The 18,843-nt window shown below is 44.9% G+C and overlaps 1 protein-coding gene and 15 non-coding genes across 16 annotated transcripts; 15 read left to right on the top strand and 1 right to left on the bottom strand.

Moving 5' to 3' along the window:
* The first annotated feature begins 2,534 nt into the window (after positions 1 to 2,534).
* On the top strand, positions 2,535 to 2,606 carry trnad-guc (transfer RNA aspartic acid (anticodon GUC)). Its single transcript has one exon. It is a non-coding gene; the product is annotated as a tRNA-Asp (tRNA).
* Positions 2,607 to 2,797: 191 nt separating this feature from the next.
* On the top strand, positions 2,798 to 2,869 carry trnad-guc (transfer RNA aspartic acid (anticodon GUC)). The gene has a single exon. It is a non-coding gene; the product is annotated as a tRNA-Asp (tRNA).
* Positions 2,870 to 11,644: 8,775 nt separating this feature from the next.
* trnad-guc (transfer RNA aspartic acid (anticodon GUC)) lies at positions 11,645 to 11,716 on the top strand. The gene has a single exon. It is a non-coding gene; the product is annotated as a tRNA-Asp (tRNA).
* Positions 11,717 to 11,907: 191 nt separating this feature from the next.
* trnad-guc (transfer RNA aspartic acid (anticodon GUC)) lies at positions 11,908 to 11,979 on the top strand. The gene has a single exon. It is a non-coding gene; the product is annotated as a tRNA-Asp (tRNA).
* Positions 11,980 to 12,170: 191 nt separating this feature from the next.
* Positions 12,171 to 12,242, top strand: trnad-guc (transfer RNA aspartic acid (anticodon GUC)). The gene has a single exon. It is a non-coding gene; the product is annotated as a tRNA-Asp (tRNA).
* A 343-nt stretch (positions 12,243 to 12,585) lies between these two features.
* trnad-guc (transfer RNA aspartic acid (anticodon GUC)) lies at positions 12,586 to 12,657 on the top strand. The gene has a single exon. It is a non-coding gene; the product is annotated as a tRNA-Asp (tRNA).
* A 191-nt stretch (positions 12,658 to 12,848) lies between these two features.
* Positions 12,849 to 12,920, top strand: trnad-guc (transfer RNA aspartic acid (anticodon GUC)). Its single transcript has one exon. It is a non-coding gene; the product is annotated as a tRNA-Asp (tRNA).
* Positions 12,921 to 13,111: 191 nt separating this feature from the next.
* On the top strand, positions 13,112 to 13,183 carry trnad-guc (transfer RNA aspartic acid (anticodon GUC)). The gene has a single exon. It is a non-coding gene; the product is annotated as a tRNA-Asp (tRNA).
* A 191-nt stretch (positions 13,184 to 13,374) lies between these two features.
* On the top strand, positions 13,375 to 13,446 carry trnad-guc (transfer RNA aspartic acid (anticodon GUC)). The gene has a single exon. It is a non-coding gene; the product is annotated as a tRNA-Asp (tRNA).
* A 191-nt stretch (positions 13,447 to 13,637) lies between these two features.
* On the top strand, positions 13,638 to 13,709 carry trnad-guc (transfer RNA aspartic acid (anticodon GUC)). The gene has a single exon. It is a non-coding gene; the product is annotated as a tRNA-Asp (tRNA).
* Positions 13,710 to 13,900: 191 nt separating this feature from the next.
* trnad-guc (transfer RNA aspartic acid (anticodon GUC)) lies at positions 13,901 to 13,972 on the top strand. The gene has a single exon. It is a non-coding gene; the product is annotated as a tRNA-Asp (tRNA).
* A 191-nt stretch (positions 13,973 to 14,163) lies between these two features.
* Positions 14,164 to 14,235, top strand: trnad-guc (transfer RNA aspartic acid (anticodon GUC)). Its single transcript has one exon. It is a non-coding gene; the product is annotated as a tRNA-Asp (tRNA).
* A 191-nt stretch (positions 14,236 to 14,426) lies between these two features.
* On the top strand, positions 14,427 to 14,498 carry trnad-guc (transfer RNA aspartic acid (anticodon GUC)). Its single transcript has one exon. It is a non-coding gene; the product is annotated as a tRNA-Asp (tRNA).
* Positions 14,499 to 14,576: 78 nt separating this feature from the next.
* On the bottom strand, positions 14,577 to 18,373 carry LOC130380970 (cilia- and flagella-associated protein 47-like). Its single transcript, XM_056588392.1, has 7 exons — positions 18,230 to 18,373; positions 17,497 to 17,657; positions 17,290 to 17,405; positions 16,554 to 16,692; positions 16,044 to 16,128; positions 15,280 to 15,420; positions 14,577 to 14,937 (listed from the first exon to the last, which is right to left on the bottom strand). The coding sequence occupies exons 1-7, from the start codon at positions 18,371 to 18,373 to the stop codon at positions 14,752 to 14,754; spliced, it is 972 nt and encodes a 323-aa protein (XP_056444367.1). The 3' UTR covers positions 14,577 to 14,751.
* On the top strand, positions 14,596 to 14,667 carry trnad-guc (transfer RNA aspartic acid (anticodon GUC)). The gene has a single exon. It is a non-coding gene; the product is annotated as a tRNA-Asp (tRNA).
* On the top strand, positions 15,694 to 15,765 carry trnad-guc (transfer RNA aspartic acid (anticodon GUC)). Its single transcript has one exon. It is a non-coding gene; the product is annotated as a tRNA-Asp (tRNA).
* Positions 18,374 to 18,843: the final 470 nt, after the last annotated feature.

Genomic DNA, 18,843 nt, shown 5'->3' with positions numbered 1-18,843 from the left:
ATTTGTATCACTACGACCCCTTTTCAGTTGCCCACCCCTCCTTCTCCAGCAAAAAATAATATCATGAAACGGCTAATAAAACGCTTGTGGTGGCGTTTTGAAAAGAGGAAACTTAAAAAAATAATGCATGGCATAAAGATAATTATGAGCCTTTGATTGATATCCAGGAATTTTTTGCGGAGACACATTCCTGTTCCCCACTTGTATTGGAGTGAACGGAGATATCTACTTCTGGGCCCATTGAATCAAGGGACCCGTCCACAGCCCGCTTAAACAGCTGTAATACCAGGCTTGGCCGCTGAGCACTGGTGGAATGCGGAAGAATTCCACCAGTACACTAGTAGTACACTATCCGCACTCACTAAGTGCGCTAATTTTCAGTTGTCAGTGTTGTTTCAAATCGAATACTCCGTGGTGCACTATCCGAAAATTACGATCACGACTGCCACCGCGGCTCCTCCCCCGCAATAAACATCCCTCCTTGTACGGTGAACTCTTTACGCCTAGCAGCTATAAAAAGTTATAAAAGCTATAAAAACTACAAAATGACTATTAATGTAGGCTATGTGGAAAATGCGCTGACTTTGGCTTAGCCTGGCTCCGCCCTCTTCCGCTACACAGCTAAGAAGGCTGCCGTTGAGTACGAAAAGTATACATCGATCCACACTCCGCGATTTGACCGCTTTGAGTACACCATCCGGGTCCTTTCAGTACAATAATTTTCGCCCGATCTGAATTGGAACGCCCTGCATACTCAAACTAAGGCTAGTAAGTACGGATAGTATGGATATTGGAACACAGTATTGCAGCTGTTTAAGCGGGCTGTGGACTGGTCCCTCGATTGAAGGGGCCCAGAAGTAGATATCTCCGTTCACTCCAACACAATTGGGGAACAGGAATGTGTCTCGCCACCACAAGCGTTTAATAATAAGCCGTTTTATGTTATTCTTTTTTGCTGGAGAAGGAGGGGCGGGCAGCTGAAAGGAGTCGTAGTCAAACATGTTGTTTCGGCCCGGCATTCGAGAGAGCCTAGTGCATGGCTCCGTTAACTTCTCGTGTCCATGGTTTTTCCTTTTACTTAACATGATGGTTGAGCTGCTGCTCAATGACTTACGTTCCTCTGCTTGCGATCATTGCGATTCACCATTAATCCATTTATTCAAAAGAAAAAGAACGGGTGCATTACGGTAAAATGTTTATAATATTGTTAATAGCCTAATAAACATTTCAGTTGCGTTAGTATTACATTTTCATTTGCTTGTTTAGATATGTATGACAGTAAACAATGTTGGTGTAGGCCTATTGCACTTATTTATTTGGATAGGCCTTTCCAACCTCGTTGCTGATCGATATGTAACCATTTATTTGTATATAAATTCTTGATTGCATTTTTCGTAAATAGTTGGATGGAATCTTGGACTACCACTGAAACTGGTGCGCGACCTAGACGTCATCGTTCTCAGCCACTCCCTCTGTTCGCTGATTGGACCGCCAGAAATCTGGTTTACATGGAATGCATTTACATTAAGCAGACCCAGACCTAGTACTGAAGTGAAATGAAAATTGAGCGGAATTAGGTAGGTGGGCGGTGCCAGGCTAAGATGCTCCCACATCATGTAAACAATCTGGGCACTCACGAGGAAAGCTGGAGGTTGTATTGATGTTGAATGTTACATTTCCTTGTTCAAGTTTTTTTTAAATTAATTTTGAATATTACATTTTCTTTGTTAAATTCCAAATAATTTGTAATTTCTAAACGAAAGCCGGAGACTCCATCATTAAATATATTTGTTTTCGCGGTTATTCAGCTTCTTCCTCTCCTTCGGAAAAAACACGACGCATTGCATTGTGGTATACGGGAGTAACATGTAGGGTACATGGTATGTACACTCAAACTTTGGGTATTTTAAGTGCACTATATAGTGCAAGAAATGAACCACTGAGAATTCGAACACCACTACAAAATGGCGAGCACCCTATATAGTGCACTATATCCGTGATAGGGAACGATTTCTAACACAGCAGTTTTCATATGAATGGGCAGCATTTTGGAATCCGCTGTCCGTTCTATAATAGGTCCATGGTTTAATTTGTTGGTGATATTTTTTGATGTTGTGTAATTGTTCCCGACACCGTCACCGAGACGTTTATGTTAATTAATTATATCGAGTGTGTCAACTCATGTGGGCGTTAATTGAAGGCAGCTCTCGTAGTCCTGCAGTGTAAGGGGCGCGAGAGTTGCATGGCGGCACCGTTGATGTACGAACCCAAGGCCCATGTGTGTCTATATGTCTATGGCTTTACCGTTGAGGGGGATGAAGCCGTGCATGGTGTCCACCAGCTGAAACAGCAGAAAGACAGCGTATTCTTGTGGACCGGCAGAACTGGACCGCTTTCTGTCTTCAACAGGCCTGAGGAGAAAAGTCTATATGAATAAATTATGCACAAAATGCTCCAATATCACATACAAAATGTTCGAGGACGTAAGCTGACGTACGTTTTATATTTTTAACTAAGTGATGTCTGTGCATCACTCCTCGTTAGTATAGTGGTCAGTATCCCCGCCTGTCACGCGGGAGACCGGGGTTCAATTCCCCGACGGGGAGGAAACATTTTCGAATGAAAAGTTGTGGAGGATTCGCTGACGATACGCCCCACTGTTGGTAGGTTTGTTTACGGAAATAAAACGTACCGTAGTTCCACTCCTCGTTAGTATAGTGGTCAGTATCCCCGCCTGTCCGAGGACGTAAGCTGACGTACGTTTTATTTTTTTAACCAAGTGAAGTCTGTGCATCACTCCTCGTTAGTATAGTGGTCAGTATCCCCGCCTGTCACGCGGGAGACCGGGGTTCAATTCCCCGACGGGGAGGAAACATTTTCGAATGAAAAGTTGTGGAGGATTCGCTGACGATACGCCCCACTGTTGGTAGGTTTGTTTACGGAAATAAAACGTACCGTAGTACCACTCCTCGTTGGGACTCTCTAAATCGACGCCACTTCGACCTGGGCGGGACTTTACGTCCTACGTCACTCGCTATGGGTGTGCATGTGTGCGCATAGCCGTTACTCGCGATGGGTGTGCATGTGAGAAAGGTTTTGGCTTTAGTGTCTATGGGTTGGTAATAACGGTTCTGATGATTTTTCTGATGGAAAAGTGGTTGTCTCGGCTGTTCTTCGTTTAGCCGTGGGTACAGAAGGCGAGGTAGCTCGACGCGCTTCCAAACAATTCCAAGCACTCGCGATTTCAAAAAATGATTAGTATTTATTTTACAGCTCCAAAAAAGAACAAAACTTTCTTCTAAATAAAGGAAAACTTACTGGCAAACGAATAAATCATTGAAAGCAACGAGTGAACTTATATAAGCGGTCGAAAGACTTTTTTAACCCACCGCCTCTTTTCCCTTGACACTTAGTTTATTCATCCGAACCAAACACACACCTGGCCTAAGTACCTGAGCAGTGAGTAAAGCCCGCCCACAGACACCTACAGCAGGTATCAGAAAACAAAGCAGCCATAAATAGTATTAATAATATGCTAAATAAACTATTCAAAATTTAGCTTTCATTTCACAATTTCTATTTCCATAAACAATAAACAAGTCAGACATAAGAGTGAATAGAAAATCAATAGACTCGTTAAAACGGCTGCGACATTCCGGCCCCTAATTGTAATACTCTATTACCAATTATCAAAGATCAAACATCTTTAAGAAGCCGTTATAACACAGTAACAAAACAACTTTTCTTTTCTTTTTTTTTACATTCCATAGAGCCTTGTTGGCTATTCAAAATCCAGTTGAGCAAAACATAATTGTCCATGAGACACAAAAAAAGGGAAGCCTAAATGCTTACTTGTGTGAACAGTTCATTCAAAAAGGTCAAATGTCTCTTCTTATGTGAAAAAAGGTTTCTTCACGCTGCCACGATGCAGCGTCGCAATGTCTTGTGTATGCATGTGTGTGCATGTAGGTGCATGTGGGTGCAACAGGGTAAGCCTAGAGCCGGGGCAGACTCCAGAACTTGGGGACTTTACTCTGCCTCCAACAGCAGACACAGCCGGGTGACGGGCCGCTCCAATACGGATGTTCTTGTCTTGAGACGAACACGGCGAACATGTCCTTTAGAGTCGGCCATTGTCTCTGTGATGCGTCCCATGAGCCACGAGTTCCTGGGTGATGCATCCTCCACCACAAGAACGAGGTCCCCAACTGTGAAGTTCCTCCGTGGTTTCTGCCACTTTTGGCGCTTCTGCATCATTGTGAGGTATTCCTTGACCCACCTTTTCCAGAACATGTCTGTGATATATTGCACTTGCCTCCATCTTTTACGAGTGTATGAGTCCTCCTTCATGAACAAACCGGGTGGCATTATTGGTTTACCTTTGAGCTGCAGGATGTGATTGGGCGTTAGTGCTTCGATATCATTAGGATCATCGCTGGATGGTGTAATGGGACGATCGTTTAGTATAGCCTCTGCCTCACACATAGCCGTTTGAAGGGTCTCATCATTAAGAGTTTGCTGTTTAAGCACTGAATAGAGCGCTTTCTTGACCTGCTGTATGAGGCGCTCCCAGGCACCTCCATGGTGCGCTCCGTGGGGAGGATTAAAGGTCCACTTTATTTCCTCTTGCAAAAGAGCTTTCTGGATCTTCCCTTGGTTGAGCGCCCGAAGGGCCTCTTTCAGCTCTCGATTAGAGCTCACAAAGTTAGTTCCATTGTCCGACCTCATCTCCTTCACTTGTCCTCTTCGACATATAAATCTCCTGAGAGCATTTATACATGCGTCTGTGTCAAGACTGTGTGCTACCTCCAGGTGGACTGCACGTGATGCCAGACAGGTAAATATTACCCCGTATCGTTTTACTGTACTTCTGCCCTGTTTAACATCGATGGGCCCAAAGTAGTCCACCCCGACGTGGGTAAACGGAGGGAGCTCTGGCGAGACGCGGTCGACAGGAAGGTCTGCCATTTTTTGGTTTCCAGCCCTTTGGCGTCGAAGCTTGCAGGCTAAGCATTCCCTGATGACTGCTCTGGCTGCTGCGTTGGCGTGGAGTATCCAATATTTACGACGGAGAGTGGAAAGCATGTGATTCCGCCCACTGTGGCCGACCATTTCATGTATGTGACGAAGAATGATCTTAGAAACATGGCTGGATTTGGGCAGTATGGCTGGGTGCTTTGTTTCTTCTGGAAGAGCTGTTCTGCTCAGCCTCCCACCAACTCTCAAGACACCATCTACTACAACTGGGTCAAGTTGGACCAAAGAACTTGTCTTTTTGACTGTGCCTTTTACCAATGAAGTCAGTTCTTCTGGGAAGCTTTGTTTTTGCACAAAGCATATAATGGCCTTTTCTGCCTCAGCCATGTCTTCAATAGCAAGCCTTTGTGTCTTAAGGCTGGCTTTGAACTGCTGCATGTGTTTGGCTACTATGTCATCTTGTTTGCTGGAGCCTTGGTGCATGGCAAGCGCCTTGGCTCGTTCCTGACGCAGTTGCTTAAGCAGGTCTTTATATTTGAGGATCCATCCCACTGCTCTTTTTAAGTCAATCCAGCTTGAGAAGTAACTTAGGAGGATAGCAGTGGGAGATTCACTGGGCTGTAGCACTGCTGCATAGACCGGTACCACATTCCTTACTTCTGGATCCTCTACAGAGATCACGCCTGGATCTTCATCGTGCCCTGGCCATTTGCATGGATGTGTTTTTAGAAACTCTGGGCCATGGATCCATGTTTTGGACTTAAGAAAGGCGTCTGTCCGGATGCCACGTGAAGCTACGTCAGCAGGATTGAGCTTGGAGCTGACGTAGTTCCATTGAGGGACTTTGGACAGTGTCCGTATGATGGCAACTCTGTTCGCCACAAAGGTTTTGAACCTTGCTGTTGTGCTTGCAATGTACTTCAAAACGGACGTACTGTCTGTCCAGTACTTCGATTCCTCCAATGGAATTTGCAGCTCTGTTTTCAGCATGCGGTCCATACGCACCGCCAAGACTGCCGCTGCAAGCTCCATTCTGGGGATGGTGGTCTGCTTGAGGGGTGCTACTTTTGCCTTGCCCATGATGAAAACAGTGTGCACTTCATCTTTGCGGTTAGTGAGTCTGAGGTATGACACTGTTCCTAGGCCAACTTCACTTGCGTCACAAAAGTGGTGCAGCTGTATGGATGAGATCTCACCAAAGCCTTTGGGCGTGATACATCTGCTCACAGAGAATTCGTCCAATAGCGTCAATTGTCTTAACCATCTCTGCCACCTGTCGGCATGTTCTTGTGGAATTTTGTCATCCCACCCCAGCTTGGCCTTACATAACTCCTGAAGGATTTGCTTGGCAGATAGCACGACCGGTGCCAAGAACCCTAAAGGGTCATAGACTGAACTCACAACTGACAGGATGCCACGTCTTGTTGTTGGCTGTGGTTTCAGCACTGTGCTGAAGGTGAATGCGTCACTTTCGACATCCCACTGAGTTCCGAGGGCCCGTTCCATGGGAAGTTTATCCCTGTCGAGATTTAGAGTCTTGACCTCTTTAGCTCTTTCTTCCTCAGGGATCATGGCAAGGATAGAGCGATGATTACTGATCCATTTGTTCAAATGGAAGCCTCCTTTGCTGCACATACTTTTGAGGTTTCTGTACAGCCATGCTGCTTTTTCCACAGAGCTCACTGCCTTAAGACAATCATCAACGTAAAAACTCTGTCTTACAGTGTCCACAACCTCAGCTGGGTAGTCATGCTGGTTATCCTCTGCTGTCTTTAGCAGGGCGAAAGTGGCGCAGCTGGGTGACGATACAGCTCCAAAGATGTGGACTGTCATCCTATGATCAATGAGCTCTTTAGTAATGTCCCCGTCTGGCCACCAGAGGAAGCGCAAGAAGTCCACATCTTCTCTTGCCACTCTCACCTGATGGAACATGCCTTCGATGTCGGTCATCAGAGCAATAGGACCCAGACGAAACCTCAACATCACCCCGATCAGCTTGTTGGTCAAGTCTGGCCCTTGCAGCAATTCTCTATTCAGAGAGGTTCCATGAAACGTCGAAGCACAGTCAAACACCACACGTAACTTCTTTTTGCGTGGGTGGTAGACCCCATGATGTGGTATGTACCACACTTTGCCACTTTTTGTTTGCAACTCATCTTGGGGTATGACCTCCGCATATCCTTTTATCAGCACATCCTGCATGAAATCCTTATATTCTTCAAAGAATGTTTGGTCTTTGTTAAACCTCTTAAGCAGCTGTTGTGCTCTTTGTAGGGCGCTGTGCCTGTTATTGGGCATGTTGACACCTGGCTCACGAAATGGCAGCTTGAGGTAGTAATGTCCATCCTCTAGAACTGCTGAGTCTGAGACTATGTTCATGAACTGCTTGTCCTCCACAGACATTTCTTGCTTTTCATAATGCTGCTCAGCAAAATCTTGATTGTACTGCTGGGTTAGAATATCTTCCAAACTGGAAATGTCTATCCTGTTGACCAATACAGGATGACAGTCGCTCATGCAGTCCTTGTGACCAAGTGGGCCATTTATTACCCATCCTAGGAGGGTTTCGACAGCAAACGGTCCATTACCTTTGCTGTTAATGACTCTCCATGGTTCCAACACTTTAGGAGCGTTTGCACCAATCAGTAGCCCGATGCTGGCTTCGATTGGCTCCAGTTCAACATCCTTCAGGTAAGGCCATTCTTTGAGGTCCTCTTCTGTAGGTATGTTGTCTTTGCATACAGGGATTGACTCTTGTGAGAAAACATCTGGCAGCTGAATGAATGTGTTACCTTTGAGCCCAGCCACTTCCATTCCAGGGATCTTATAACTGGTCACAGGCTTCTCCTGGCCCATAGTTTTGAGCAGAACCTTCACTTTCTTTCCTCTGGCATTTAGCTCTGTCATTAATTCTTCTGTGCAAAAGGTGGCGGTGCTTCCTGGGTCAAGAAAAGCGTATGTCTGCACAACCTTTGTTCCTTTGCACAGCTTTACTTGAATAGGAACAATAGACAGCTTACATGCATCGTTACCGGCCCCAATAAGGCTGCCAGCATCCAAGGAGACAAGGCTTGATGTGACCTTCGCTGATTCCCCAAAATCTCTTTTGGTAACCTGAGATTCCACCTTCTCTTTCAAATTGAAGTGCAGAATGCTTGGGTGGTTTTGGTGGCAAACTTGACATGTCATTCTGTTTTTGCAATATCTGCTCATGTGCCCTCTTCCCAAACATCCAAAGCACAGACCTTCACTTTTCATAAACTCCACCTTTTCATTATTGTGTTTACTTTTTAGGACATCACAAAACTCCAAAGAGTGGTCTTTGCTACAGTACAGGCAGGGCTTCTCAAGAGTGGTTGAGGTTTCTTGTTTTTTCTCCTTTTGGTTGAATTTGGGTTGGTTTGGTTTACTTTCCTTTTGCTCTGAACGCTCGGACATGGTTGCGACAGTTGTAGCAAAACTACTCCCCCTACTAGCTGGTTTATAAGGGTTTTTTTGTGCTGGCCTTTTTGTCTTTAGCACACATTTGTTATCAGTCACATCATGTATGTCACCAAAAAAAGGATCCAGAACGACTCTGGACTGTCTTTCCACAAATTCAACAAGGTCTTTAAACTTGGCTCGCCTTTTGCTCCTTTCCTGAACATCGCAGCTTATTGTTCTCCATCTATCTCGGAGTTTAAAGGGTAATTTGGATACCATTGCCCTCAAGTGAGATGGTGTCTCCAGCTCTTCCATAAAATGAACTTCTTTCATTATATTGAAGCAGCTTCGCAGAAACAGCGCATACGACCTTAACGCTGGTCCATCCTCTGCTTTTATTGGAGGCCAACTCAGGACCTTATCCATGTGTGCTGATGTCAGCTTCATTACATTGCCGAAGTGCCATTCAAGTTGCTCTTTTGCTTCTCTGAGCCCCCTTTCTGGGTCCATGTGGAGGAAGCTACGAACCAGCAGGTTGGGTTCTCCCTTTGTGTATTGCTCCAAGTAAAATAATTTGTCCTGTGCATTGTCCACCTTGCGCTCTATTCCTTGTTCAAATGCCATAATGAACGATCTGTATTGTAGGGCATCACCATAAAATGTAGGAATTTCTCTGGAAGGAAGTAAAGCTGCTTGGTGTTGCTTTACGAGCAATTCAGTTATTTAATTTTGTTTTCTCATGACGTCGGTGAGACCATTCTCATTGCTTTTATATGAGTTTCCATCTCCTTGGTCATGATCTAGGTTTTTGCTTTTAAATTTTGCTTTAAAGGGAGGAGCTTGGTGAGAAATGTTTGATTTCACAGAGTATTGAGGTTTGGGAGGCTTTTGGTTTGTTACTGGAATCAGGTATTCGGTACATGCTCCAGACATTTCCAACTGATGTATTGGTGATATGCTTTCTGATTTTAATTGCTTTGATGTTGATGGTTTGTGATTTCTTTGTGTGGTTATTGATGGTTGGGGTGCTTGTCCAGCAGCCAATGACTCACTCTCCATGTAAACATTAACTTTTGCTTCTGCAGCAGCCAATTCAGCCTCTATAGCAAGCCTTTCCCCCTTTGCTATTATTTGAGCTTGTTGCATATCCAGAGCATGTTTCATCGTCAATGCTTGCACTTTAGCCATCAGAGCAGCACGTTCTGCCTTAGCCTTTAAACAAGCAGAGGACGCTCCGGAGGCGGAGCTGGAGGAGCTGGCTTTCCTTGGGGCTTTATTTGTTTGAGATACGCTGTCCTCTGGTCCCACAGCTTTATCTTTATGCCCCTCATCCACCACGCCTTTCATTTCAGCATCATCATCGTAGTCATCATCATTATTTTCCTCTTCGTCCTCAACCTCCTCGGTTATTTCCACACCATCCATCCATTTGTTAATGCCGTTTATAAACTCTCTGAAAAGGCCAATCTTTGGCTCAAACCAGTCCGTATTATCTGCCTCCTTTTCCTCTTCATTTGAAAGGAGGTTTTGCACGGTGTTTTGCGCCTCAATAAATTCTTCCACAAATTTATTGAAAACCTCTGCGTGTTTGCGAACATTTTCGTTACTTTCCCCAAACTCCAATGAAGCATTGATTTCATTCTTTTTACGCGTTAAAACGCTGAGCTTTCCCCTGCGCGATGCGATTGCCTTTATCAAAAGCGTTTCATCTGCTTTTCCAGTGACAGACATTGCAACACAGGTTGTGGTATTTGATTCACTTTGAATTCACTTTTAGACCAAGGCACACAAGAGACATCCAACACTTTCCTGGGTCAAGGAAAGTGTTGGATGTCTCTTGTGTGCCTTGGTCTAAAAGTGAATTCAAGTACCTAAGTACCTGAGCAGTGCGTAAAGCCCGCCCACAGACACCTACAGCAGGTATCAGAAAACAAAGCAGCCATAAATAGTATTAATAATATGCTAAATAAACTATTCAAAATTTAGCTTTCATTTCACAATTTCTATTTCCATAAACAATAAACAAGTCAGACATAAGAGTGAATAGAAAATCAATAGACTCGTTAAAACGGCTGCGACAGTGGTCTTTTATTTCCATAATCTTTGTTCAGTGAAAGCATAAACCCGTTTGTTAGTTAGCAGTTAAACAAAATGCAATCTCTTTGTTTACAGTTACCAACGACCAACTGATGATTGGGGGTTCGATTCCCTAGTGATGCAAGGTTTTTTCTTTCATTTTGGACTGCACACACATCGCGAGTGACGGATACTCGCACAATGTACACACATCACTGTCTTTACAATTTCTAGGCAACCGAAGTTTAAAGATTGTCAAGTGGTTAACCCTTGAATCGCATGTACTAAGACCTGATGGGTTAGTGGTCAGAGAACAACTCATTAACGCGGGGATAAGGGGTTCGATTCCTTAATGAAGCTCGCTTTTTTCTTTCATATTGGACTGGATGTTTGTATGCCATTTTGCGTAACTTGTAGTTTATGATGAAGAAATGTTACTGGGGTTAAGGTTAGGGTAACGCTAAGGGTAAGACACAAAGTGTTTTTGCAACACAATATTTCTTACAATAACAAAGTCCAAAGTTTTGATGACTCCAGTAGGAAACTTAAGATACCTAGAGAAATGCGTGAGTGCTCACAAAACATCAACAAGTCAGCAGTGTGGTACAGGGTGATCATTTCTGATATACAGTACAAAAGCTGAAACTATTAGCCAGGAGTGGGAAAGATGCAGACGCAGACGCAGACGTGGGAAGCAATAAGACGCACCAACACACAGTTGCCTGTTGCAAAATGGTTCAGAGTTTAATAGAAATAGTTAGGTGAGTGAATAGCTGGTATGGCGTTATCTGGTATGGCTATAGTCTAATGTTAGCTTAGTTCGTGTTGTTTCGTCATGTTAATCGCTAGTAATAGTAAGTCATTTGAAGAAATATAGCCTATCATCACAGACTGTAGGAATGTCACCCACCCTCCATCGCGTACGACACTGACGCTCGTAATCTGTAGTGCAAGGGAGTTCGTGCACAGATCCCTGAGACAAACGGCTACGCGCACACATGCAAACCCATAGCGAGTGACGTAGGACGTAAAGTCCCGCCCAGGTCGAAGTGGCGTCGATTTAGAGAGTCCCACTCCTCGTTAGTATAGTGGTCAGTATCCCCGCCTGTTCGAGGACGTAAGCTGACGTACGTTTTATTTTTTTAACCAAGTGAAGTCTGTACACTAATCCTCGTTAGTATAGTGGTCAGTATCCCCGCCTGTCACGCGGGAGACCGGGGTTCAATTCCCCGACGGGGAGGAAACATTTTCGAATGAAAAGTTGTGGAGGATTCGCTGACGATACGCCCCACTGTTGGTAGGTTTGTTTACGGAAATAAAACGTACCGGAGTACCACTCCTCGTTAGTATAGTGGTCAGTATCCCCTCCTGTTCGAGGACGTAAGCTGACGTACGTTTTATTTTTTTAACCAAGTGAAATGTGTGCATCACTCCTCGTTAGTATAGTGGTCAGTATCCCCGCCTGTCACGCGGGAGACCGGGGTTCAATTCCCCGACGGGGAGGAAACATTTTCGAATGAAAAGTTGTGGAGGATTCGCCGACGATACGCCCCACTGTTGGTAGGTTTGTTTACGGAAATAAAACGTACCGTAGTACCACTCCTCGTTAGTATAGTGGTCAGTATCCCCGCCTGTTCGAGGACGTAAGCTGACGTACGTTTTATTTTTTTAACCAAGTAAAGTCTGTGCATCACTCCTCGTTAGTATAGTGGTCAGTATCCCCGCCTGTCACGCGGGAGACCGGGGTTCAATTCCCCGACGGGGAGGAAACATTTTCGAATGAAAAGTTGTGGAGGATTCTCTGACGATACGCCCCACTGTTGGTAGGTTTGTTTACGGAAATAAAACGTACCGTAGTTCCACTCCTCGTTAGTATAGTGGTCAGTATCCCCGCCTGGTTCAATTCGCCGACGGGGAGGAAATATTTTCGAATGAAAAGTTGTGGAGGATTCTCTGACGATACGCCCCACTGTTGGTAGGTTTGTATACGGAAATAAAACGTACCGTAGTTCCACTCCTCGTTAGTATAGTGGTCAGTATCCCCGCCTGTTCGAGGACGTAAGCTGACGTACGTTGTATTTTTTTAACCAAGTAAAGTCTGTGCATCACTCCTCGTTAGTATAGTGGTCAGTATCCCCGCCTGTCACGCGGGAGACCGGGGTTCAATTCCCCGACGGGGAGGAAACATTTTCAAATGAAAAGTTGTGGAGGATTCGCTGACGATACGCCCCACTGTTGGTAGGTTTGTTTACGGAAATAAAACGTACCGTAGTACAACTCCTCGTTAGTATAGTGGTCAGTATCCCCGCCTGTTCGAGGACGTAAGCTGACGTACGTTTTATTTTTTTAACCAAGTAAAGTCTGTGCATCACTCCTCGTTAGTATAGTGGTCAGTATCCCCGCCTGTCACGCGGGAGACCGGGGTTCAATTCCCCGACGGGGAGGAAACATTTTCGAATGAAAAGTTGTGGAGGATTCGCCGACGATACGCCCCACTGTTGGTAGGTTTGTTTACGGAAATAAAACGTACCGTAGTACCACTCCTCGTTAGTATAGTGGTCAGTATCCCCGCCTGTTCGAGGACGTAAGCTGACGTACGTTTTATTTTTTTAACCAAGTAAAGTCTGTGCATCACTCCTCGTTAGTATAGTGGTCAGTATCCCCGCCTGTCACGCGGGAGACCGGGGTTCAATTCCCCGACGGGGAGGAAACACTTTCGAATGAAAAGTTGTGGAGGATTCTCTGACGATACGCCCCACTGTTGGTAGGTTTGTTTACGGAAATAAAACGTACCGTAGTTCCACTCCTCGTTAGTATAGTGGTCAGTATCCCCGCCTGTTCGAGGACGTAAGCTGACGTACGTTTTATTTTTTTAACCAAGTAAAGTCTGTGCATCACTCCTCGTTAGTATAGTGGTCAGTATCCCCGCCTGTCACGCGGGAGACCGGGGTTCAATTCCCCGACGGGGAGGAAACATTTTCGAATGAAAAGTTGTGGAGGATTCGCTGACGATACGCCCCACTGTTGGTAGGTTTGTTTACGGAAATAAAACGTACCGTAGTACCACTCCTCGTTAGTATAGTGGTCAGTATCCCCGACTGTTCGAGGACGTAAGCTGACGTACGTTTTATTTTTTTAACCAAGTAAAGTCTGTGCATCACTCCTCGTTAGTATAGTGGTCAGTATCCCCGCCTGTCACGCGGGAGACCGGGGTTCAATTCCCCGACGGGGAGGAAACATTTTCGAATGAAAAGTTGTGGAGGATTCGCTGACGATACGCCCCACTGTTGGTAGGTTTGTTTACGGAAATAAAACGTACCGTAGTACCACTCCTCGTTAGTATAGTGGTCAGTATCCCCGACTGTTCGAGGACGTAAGCTGACGTACGTTTTATTTTTTTAACCAAGTAAAGTCTGTGCATCACTCCTCGTTAGTATAGTGGTCAGTATCCCCGCCTGTCACGCGGGAGACCGGGGTTCAATTCCCCGACGGGGAGGAAATATTTTCGAATGAAAAGTTGTGGAGGATTCTCTGACGATACGCCCCACTGTTGGTAGGTTTGTATACGGAAATAAAACGTACCGTAGTTCCACTCCTCGTTAGTATAGTGGTCAGTATCCCCGCCTGTTCGAGGACGTAAGCTGACGTACGTTGTATTTTTTTAACCAAGTAAAGTCTGTGCATCACTCCTCGTTAGTATAGTGGTGAGTATCCCCGCCTGTCACGCGGGAGACCGGGGTTCAATTCCCCGACGGGGAGGAAACATTTTCGAATGAAAAGTTGTGGAGGATTCGCTGACGATACGCCCCACTGTTGGTAGGTTTGTTTACGGAAATAAAACGTACCGTAGTACAACTCCTCGTTAGTATAGTGGTCAGTATCCCCGCCTGTTCGAGGACGTAAGCTGACGTACGTTTTATTTTTTTAACCAAGTAAAGTCTGTGCATCACTCCTCGTTAGTATAGTGGTCAGTATCCCCGCCTGTCACGCGGGAGACCGGGGTTCAATTCCCCGACGGGGAGGAAACATTTTCGAATGAAAAGTTGTGGAGGATTCGCTGACGATACGCCCCACTGTTTGTAGGTTTGTCTACGGAAATAAAACGCACCGTAGTACCAATCCTCGTTAGTATAGTGGTCAGTATCCCCGCCTGTCACGCGGGAGACCGGGGTTCAATTCCCCGACGGGGAGGTAACACTTTTCGCTTTTATTTTTTTCTAATTTCTTGATTTATATTCGCTGACAAAGCCATCAGACCGTCCCGGCTCGGACTCCCTACCTCTTGCACAACGGACTGAAGCGTACGGACACTGTGATGCGTTCGTAGGGTCCTATTCGACCCTGCTTGGGGACGCAGCAGACGACCTGGGACGGGTCTGGTCCGTGCGGGGTCTTGCTGTTAAGGGTCTCTCTCCTTCTCCCTAGCAGCGCTGCATCCGTGCTTTTCCAGAGCTCTGTAGCCTGAACGAGAATTCACAATTTTACGCATGATTGTCTGTAGCAAAAGACAGCAATAAACACCCAAATAATGTTAATAATGTAGAAATACACATATTTTCCTACTGTTTTAGGGTATATTCGTATGGAAAAGTATTATATACTAAATCCCTGCCTACAATTCTGAATTTATTCTCATAATTCTGAAAAGAAAATCAGAAAAAATAACACTTGTTCTCTCTTCCCCTTCCATATCGTCGAGATTCCTCATTGTTGTATTAAACGCATCTGGCCATTGGTGGAACTGCAGCCTAAAGCAGCAAACGCTAAATGCACCTGGGAGGGGGAAGAGGTCCGATTACCCACCAGCTCGGTTCCATCCGCGGTGTCCTGAAGGAAGCCCAGCCAGTGGCACGTGGCCGGCCCGTTGTTCTTCAAAACCACTCTCTCCACGCGTGATGTCCCATTGTAGACCGGCCCAAACGACAGGCAGGACAGAGGAGACCCCTTTTTTTTGCGAAATAAATGTTTCACAAATAGATCGATTTGGAATAGTAAAGACTTGGAACAATCGATTGTTTTATTCGATGGCTTTTACAGGTGGACGTTGCCCAAATTAGTTCGAAAAAAGAAGAGCGCAACAGTGAGGTCCAAAAAACTTTACGTAGGTAATGTAAGTCACGAATATTGATTAGTCATTGGAAAGGTTAACGAAAAGCAGGCTCACCATACAAATATCTGACGTTTATTATTTTAAATGAGTGGGGCCAATTGTACCACTCCTCGTTAGTATAGTGGTCAGTATCCCCGCCTGTCACGCGGGAGACCGGGGTTCAATTCCCCGACGGGGAGTTCACATTTTTGTCTTTTTCTTTTTTCAACATTTAACATACGACTTCCATAATACGTGGTAAGCAATTTAGACAAGCAATATTCAATTAAACCCGTATATTCTTGGTAATGTTATTTAATGAAGCACACATAACCGCGTCTGTGACTACCGCGCTCAGAACCAGTGTGCCCTCTAGCGGCGGGAAAAGGTCACGACACATGAAGGATGTCGAGTTTTATAATTAATTATGTACATTATTCACTTATATCGTATCTGAAATATGGCCCAGGCCATATACCTGGAGGTCGTATATCTGGAGGGCTTGGTCCACCACCTCAGCCCTGATCCTCAGACTCCGGTCTGGGCTGCTCTGGAGCTTCACTCTGAAACAGGTTGAAGGTGCGCAACACTCAGTGGCTGAGGGGAACTACGGTGGGCAGAGATCAAGGCAATAGTGAAACGGTGGCTTAACTGATGAAGGGTCGGATGATCAATAGCTCAGACCAAAGAGGATGTTTTACATGTGTTATATTTATCTAGTCTATGTAGATTGTGGACCAATTCAAATGTGAGACTTCATTGCGTGGGTGAGGGTATGCTTTTTTTTTTTATTGTTGTGACACATTTAGTTCTTTTTTTAACCTAAGACCTGTTAGAAATGATTGGTCATAAATTCAAATTTCCTTTTACACGTATACAAAATTTGTTGAGAATACCACGTATTGCACCTTCAATGGGATAAGTATCTCATATCTGCTTGATGATGTTATACATTTCTTAAAATAAACCACAACATAGCCTAACTTACAGAGCCATTTCCTCTATAAGCCCCGGCATGTGCGTGCTCAGTTCCACCGTTAACCACTGGGTGGCGCCTGGCATTACAGTACCGCGGCTGGGCGACAGTTTGACTGACGGATCTCCGTTGAACTTCACTTGGTACTGCCCTACACCAGGCCCACAGACAGACAGACGTACACGTTTACTGCACATAGTACTGCCCTACACCAGGCTGACCGACAGACAGGCACGTTTACTGCACATGGTACTGCCCTACACCGAGTAGGCCTACAGTCACAGACAGATTGACAATTTCAATATCTGCCTTAAAGAATGGGTGATTGGTCATCCAAGATACAGAAAAAAAGTATTGTCAAATGTATTAATTGAAAATGACTGAAACGCAGACAGACAAACAGAGAGATAGACATTTGATTCTGTGTGGATCAGTTAATCAGTGTAATTAACGATTATTAGAAACAGCTGCACAGCGGAGTGATAGTCCCAGCGCTGTTATACTCTCAGTATGCTACTCATGAAATGCTTTCATCCAATCAAATTACTGGTTCCGAACTAACTGTGGTCAAACAATACCAATGTCAAAAGACATGTAATAAAGTTGGAATAAATTAATAATAATCAAAGCATGAAGTACCTAAAAATAAAGATGACTGTATTTGTATCTTTACAGTAGTAACTATGAATGCATAATTGTTATGGTGACAATCAGATATCAGGATCACAAGTGCCTCGATGTTATATACCTGGTGCTGATCCCTGATTGGTCAAAGGCAGCTGTTTAACGATCACCTGACTGGTTGCTGTAACCGAGCCAAAATCCACCAGGGAATCCACCAACAGCTTGCAGACTGGTGGGTACCTGTACACACGCATGCGCGCACACACACGAAAAAAGTCTAGACACAAATATTAGATTCATAAGCATTCAGAGGTAGGATGGGCCTACTTACGCCCGCAGCTGGACCTCCACCGTGGTCAGATGGTCGATGAGAAACTCAAGGCTGTCCGCAACCTCCACCGCCTGCTCCGGGGAGAAGGTCAGCGACCCGCCCACAGAGAGGCCCGGGGCCACGGCGGAGGACGGCGGAGCGTTGAACGTGAACTTGAACGGCTGGCGGTGGAAACAAAGCGAGACAAGATTACACAAGTATAGGCTTAGCTACATAGGCCTACTGTATGAAAGGATAATTATGAGCTTTAGGTAATTCGAGCATTTTGATAAGCAAGTAACGTGTAAGTATAATCCAACCTTTTAACCAAATAGCCCACCTTAAGTAGGCTATAATAATGAGCTTTCAACATAAATATATATTTATGTATATTTTTCCGTTGTTCCCCTGTTTACTACATTTAACTTGTTTCATACCTTTCCCCCAGTAAAGACAACCAAATATATAATATATAGAAGGAAAGAGAAATGTTACATATAAAAACAGCTATATAGGCCTACATTTATTTTTGTATTATACAAATATAACATACACATTATAGGATGTGCGGGCGTCATGGTGATTAATAAGTAGGCCTAGACACAATACAAGTTGCATTATAAAGTACAGGCCTATAGGCTAATTTTAATTGGACATCAAGTAGCCTACAGCTTTTTTAAATTCCCAATAAGAATGCATCCTATAAGTTTCACTGCAGACGGGTTTACCCAGAGCCCAGACCCTCGTCCTCTACCTTGGACGGAGGCCTCTGGAGCACGATGTCTCTCGAGGCTCCGCCGACATTGGTGACCGTGACGGTGGTCCGGTACACCTCCCCGACCCGCACCTCTCTGAACTCCACCCGGGGCGGCACCACCCGGACAGACGGAGAAGACATGCCGACGGGTGACTCAAGAACGGTTGGAGAAGATCACGAGTGGAACTTATTAATGGTTTTACATGCGTGAATTGTATTTCTAACTATCGGCGACTCCACATTCCGACGGTCTGCTCAATTCGTTGCCGGACGGTTGCTGGGCGACGAGTCACTAGACTCGGCAGACGTCGACGACGGAGGCACAGGTGGTTGCTAGGCAACGAGGACGAGAGACGCCTAACGATTCAACAAGTGGGCACGCAGGAACCCCCTTTTTCTGCAGACTGAACAAATGTTTCAATTTGATTTTTTTCTTTCATAATGAATAAAAACTATATTGTCATATCGTTGTTTTCTGTTATGCTTGGTTATGCCATTTATTTCTAATTCATTATGTAGGCTATAACGTTGAGAGAAAAAAATACCTATATTGGGCGAGATTATATCCTCAGATTCAATAAAGTTCACCACATAGCCTATGTAATGCCGTC

This window comes from Gadus chalcogrammus, chromosome 4 (genome assembly GCF_026213295.1).
Source record: "Gadus chalcogrammus isolate NIFS_2021 chromosome 4, NIFS_Gcha_1.0, whole genome shotgun sequence".
NCBI classification, from domain to species: domain Eukaryota; kingdom Metazoa; phylum Chordata; class Actinopteri; order Gadiformes; family Gadidae; genus Gadus; species Gadus chalcogrammus.
Note: the sequence above shows the minus strand (reverse complement) of the source record. Positions and strands in the feature narration are given on the sequence as shown.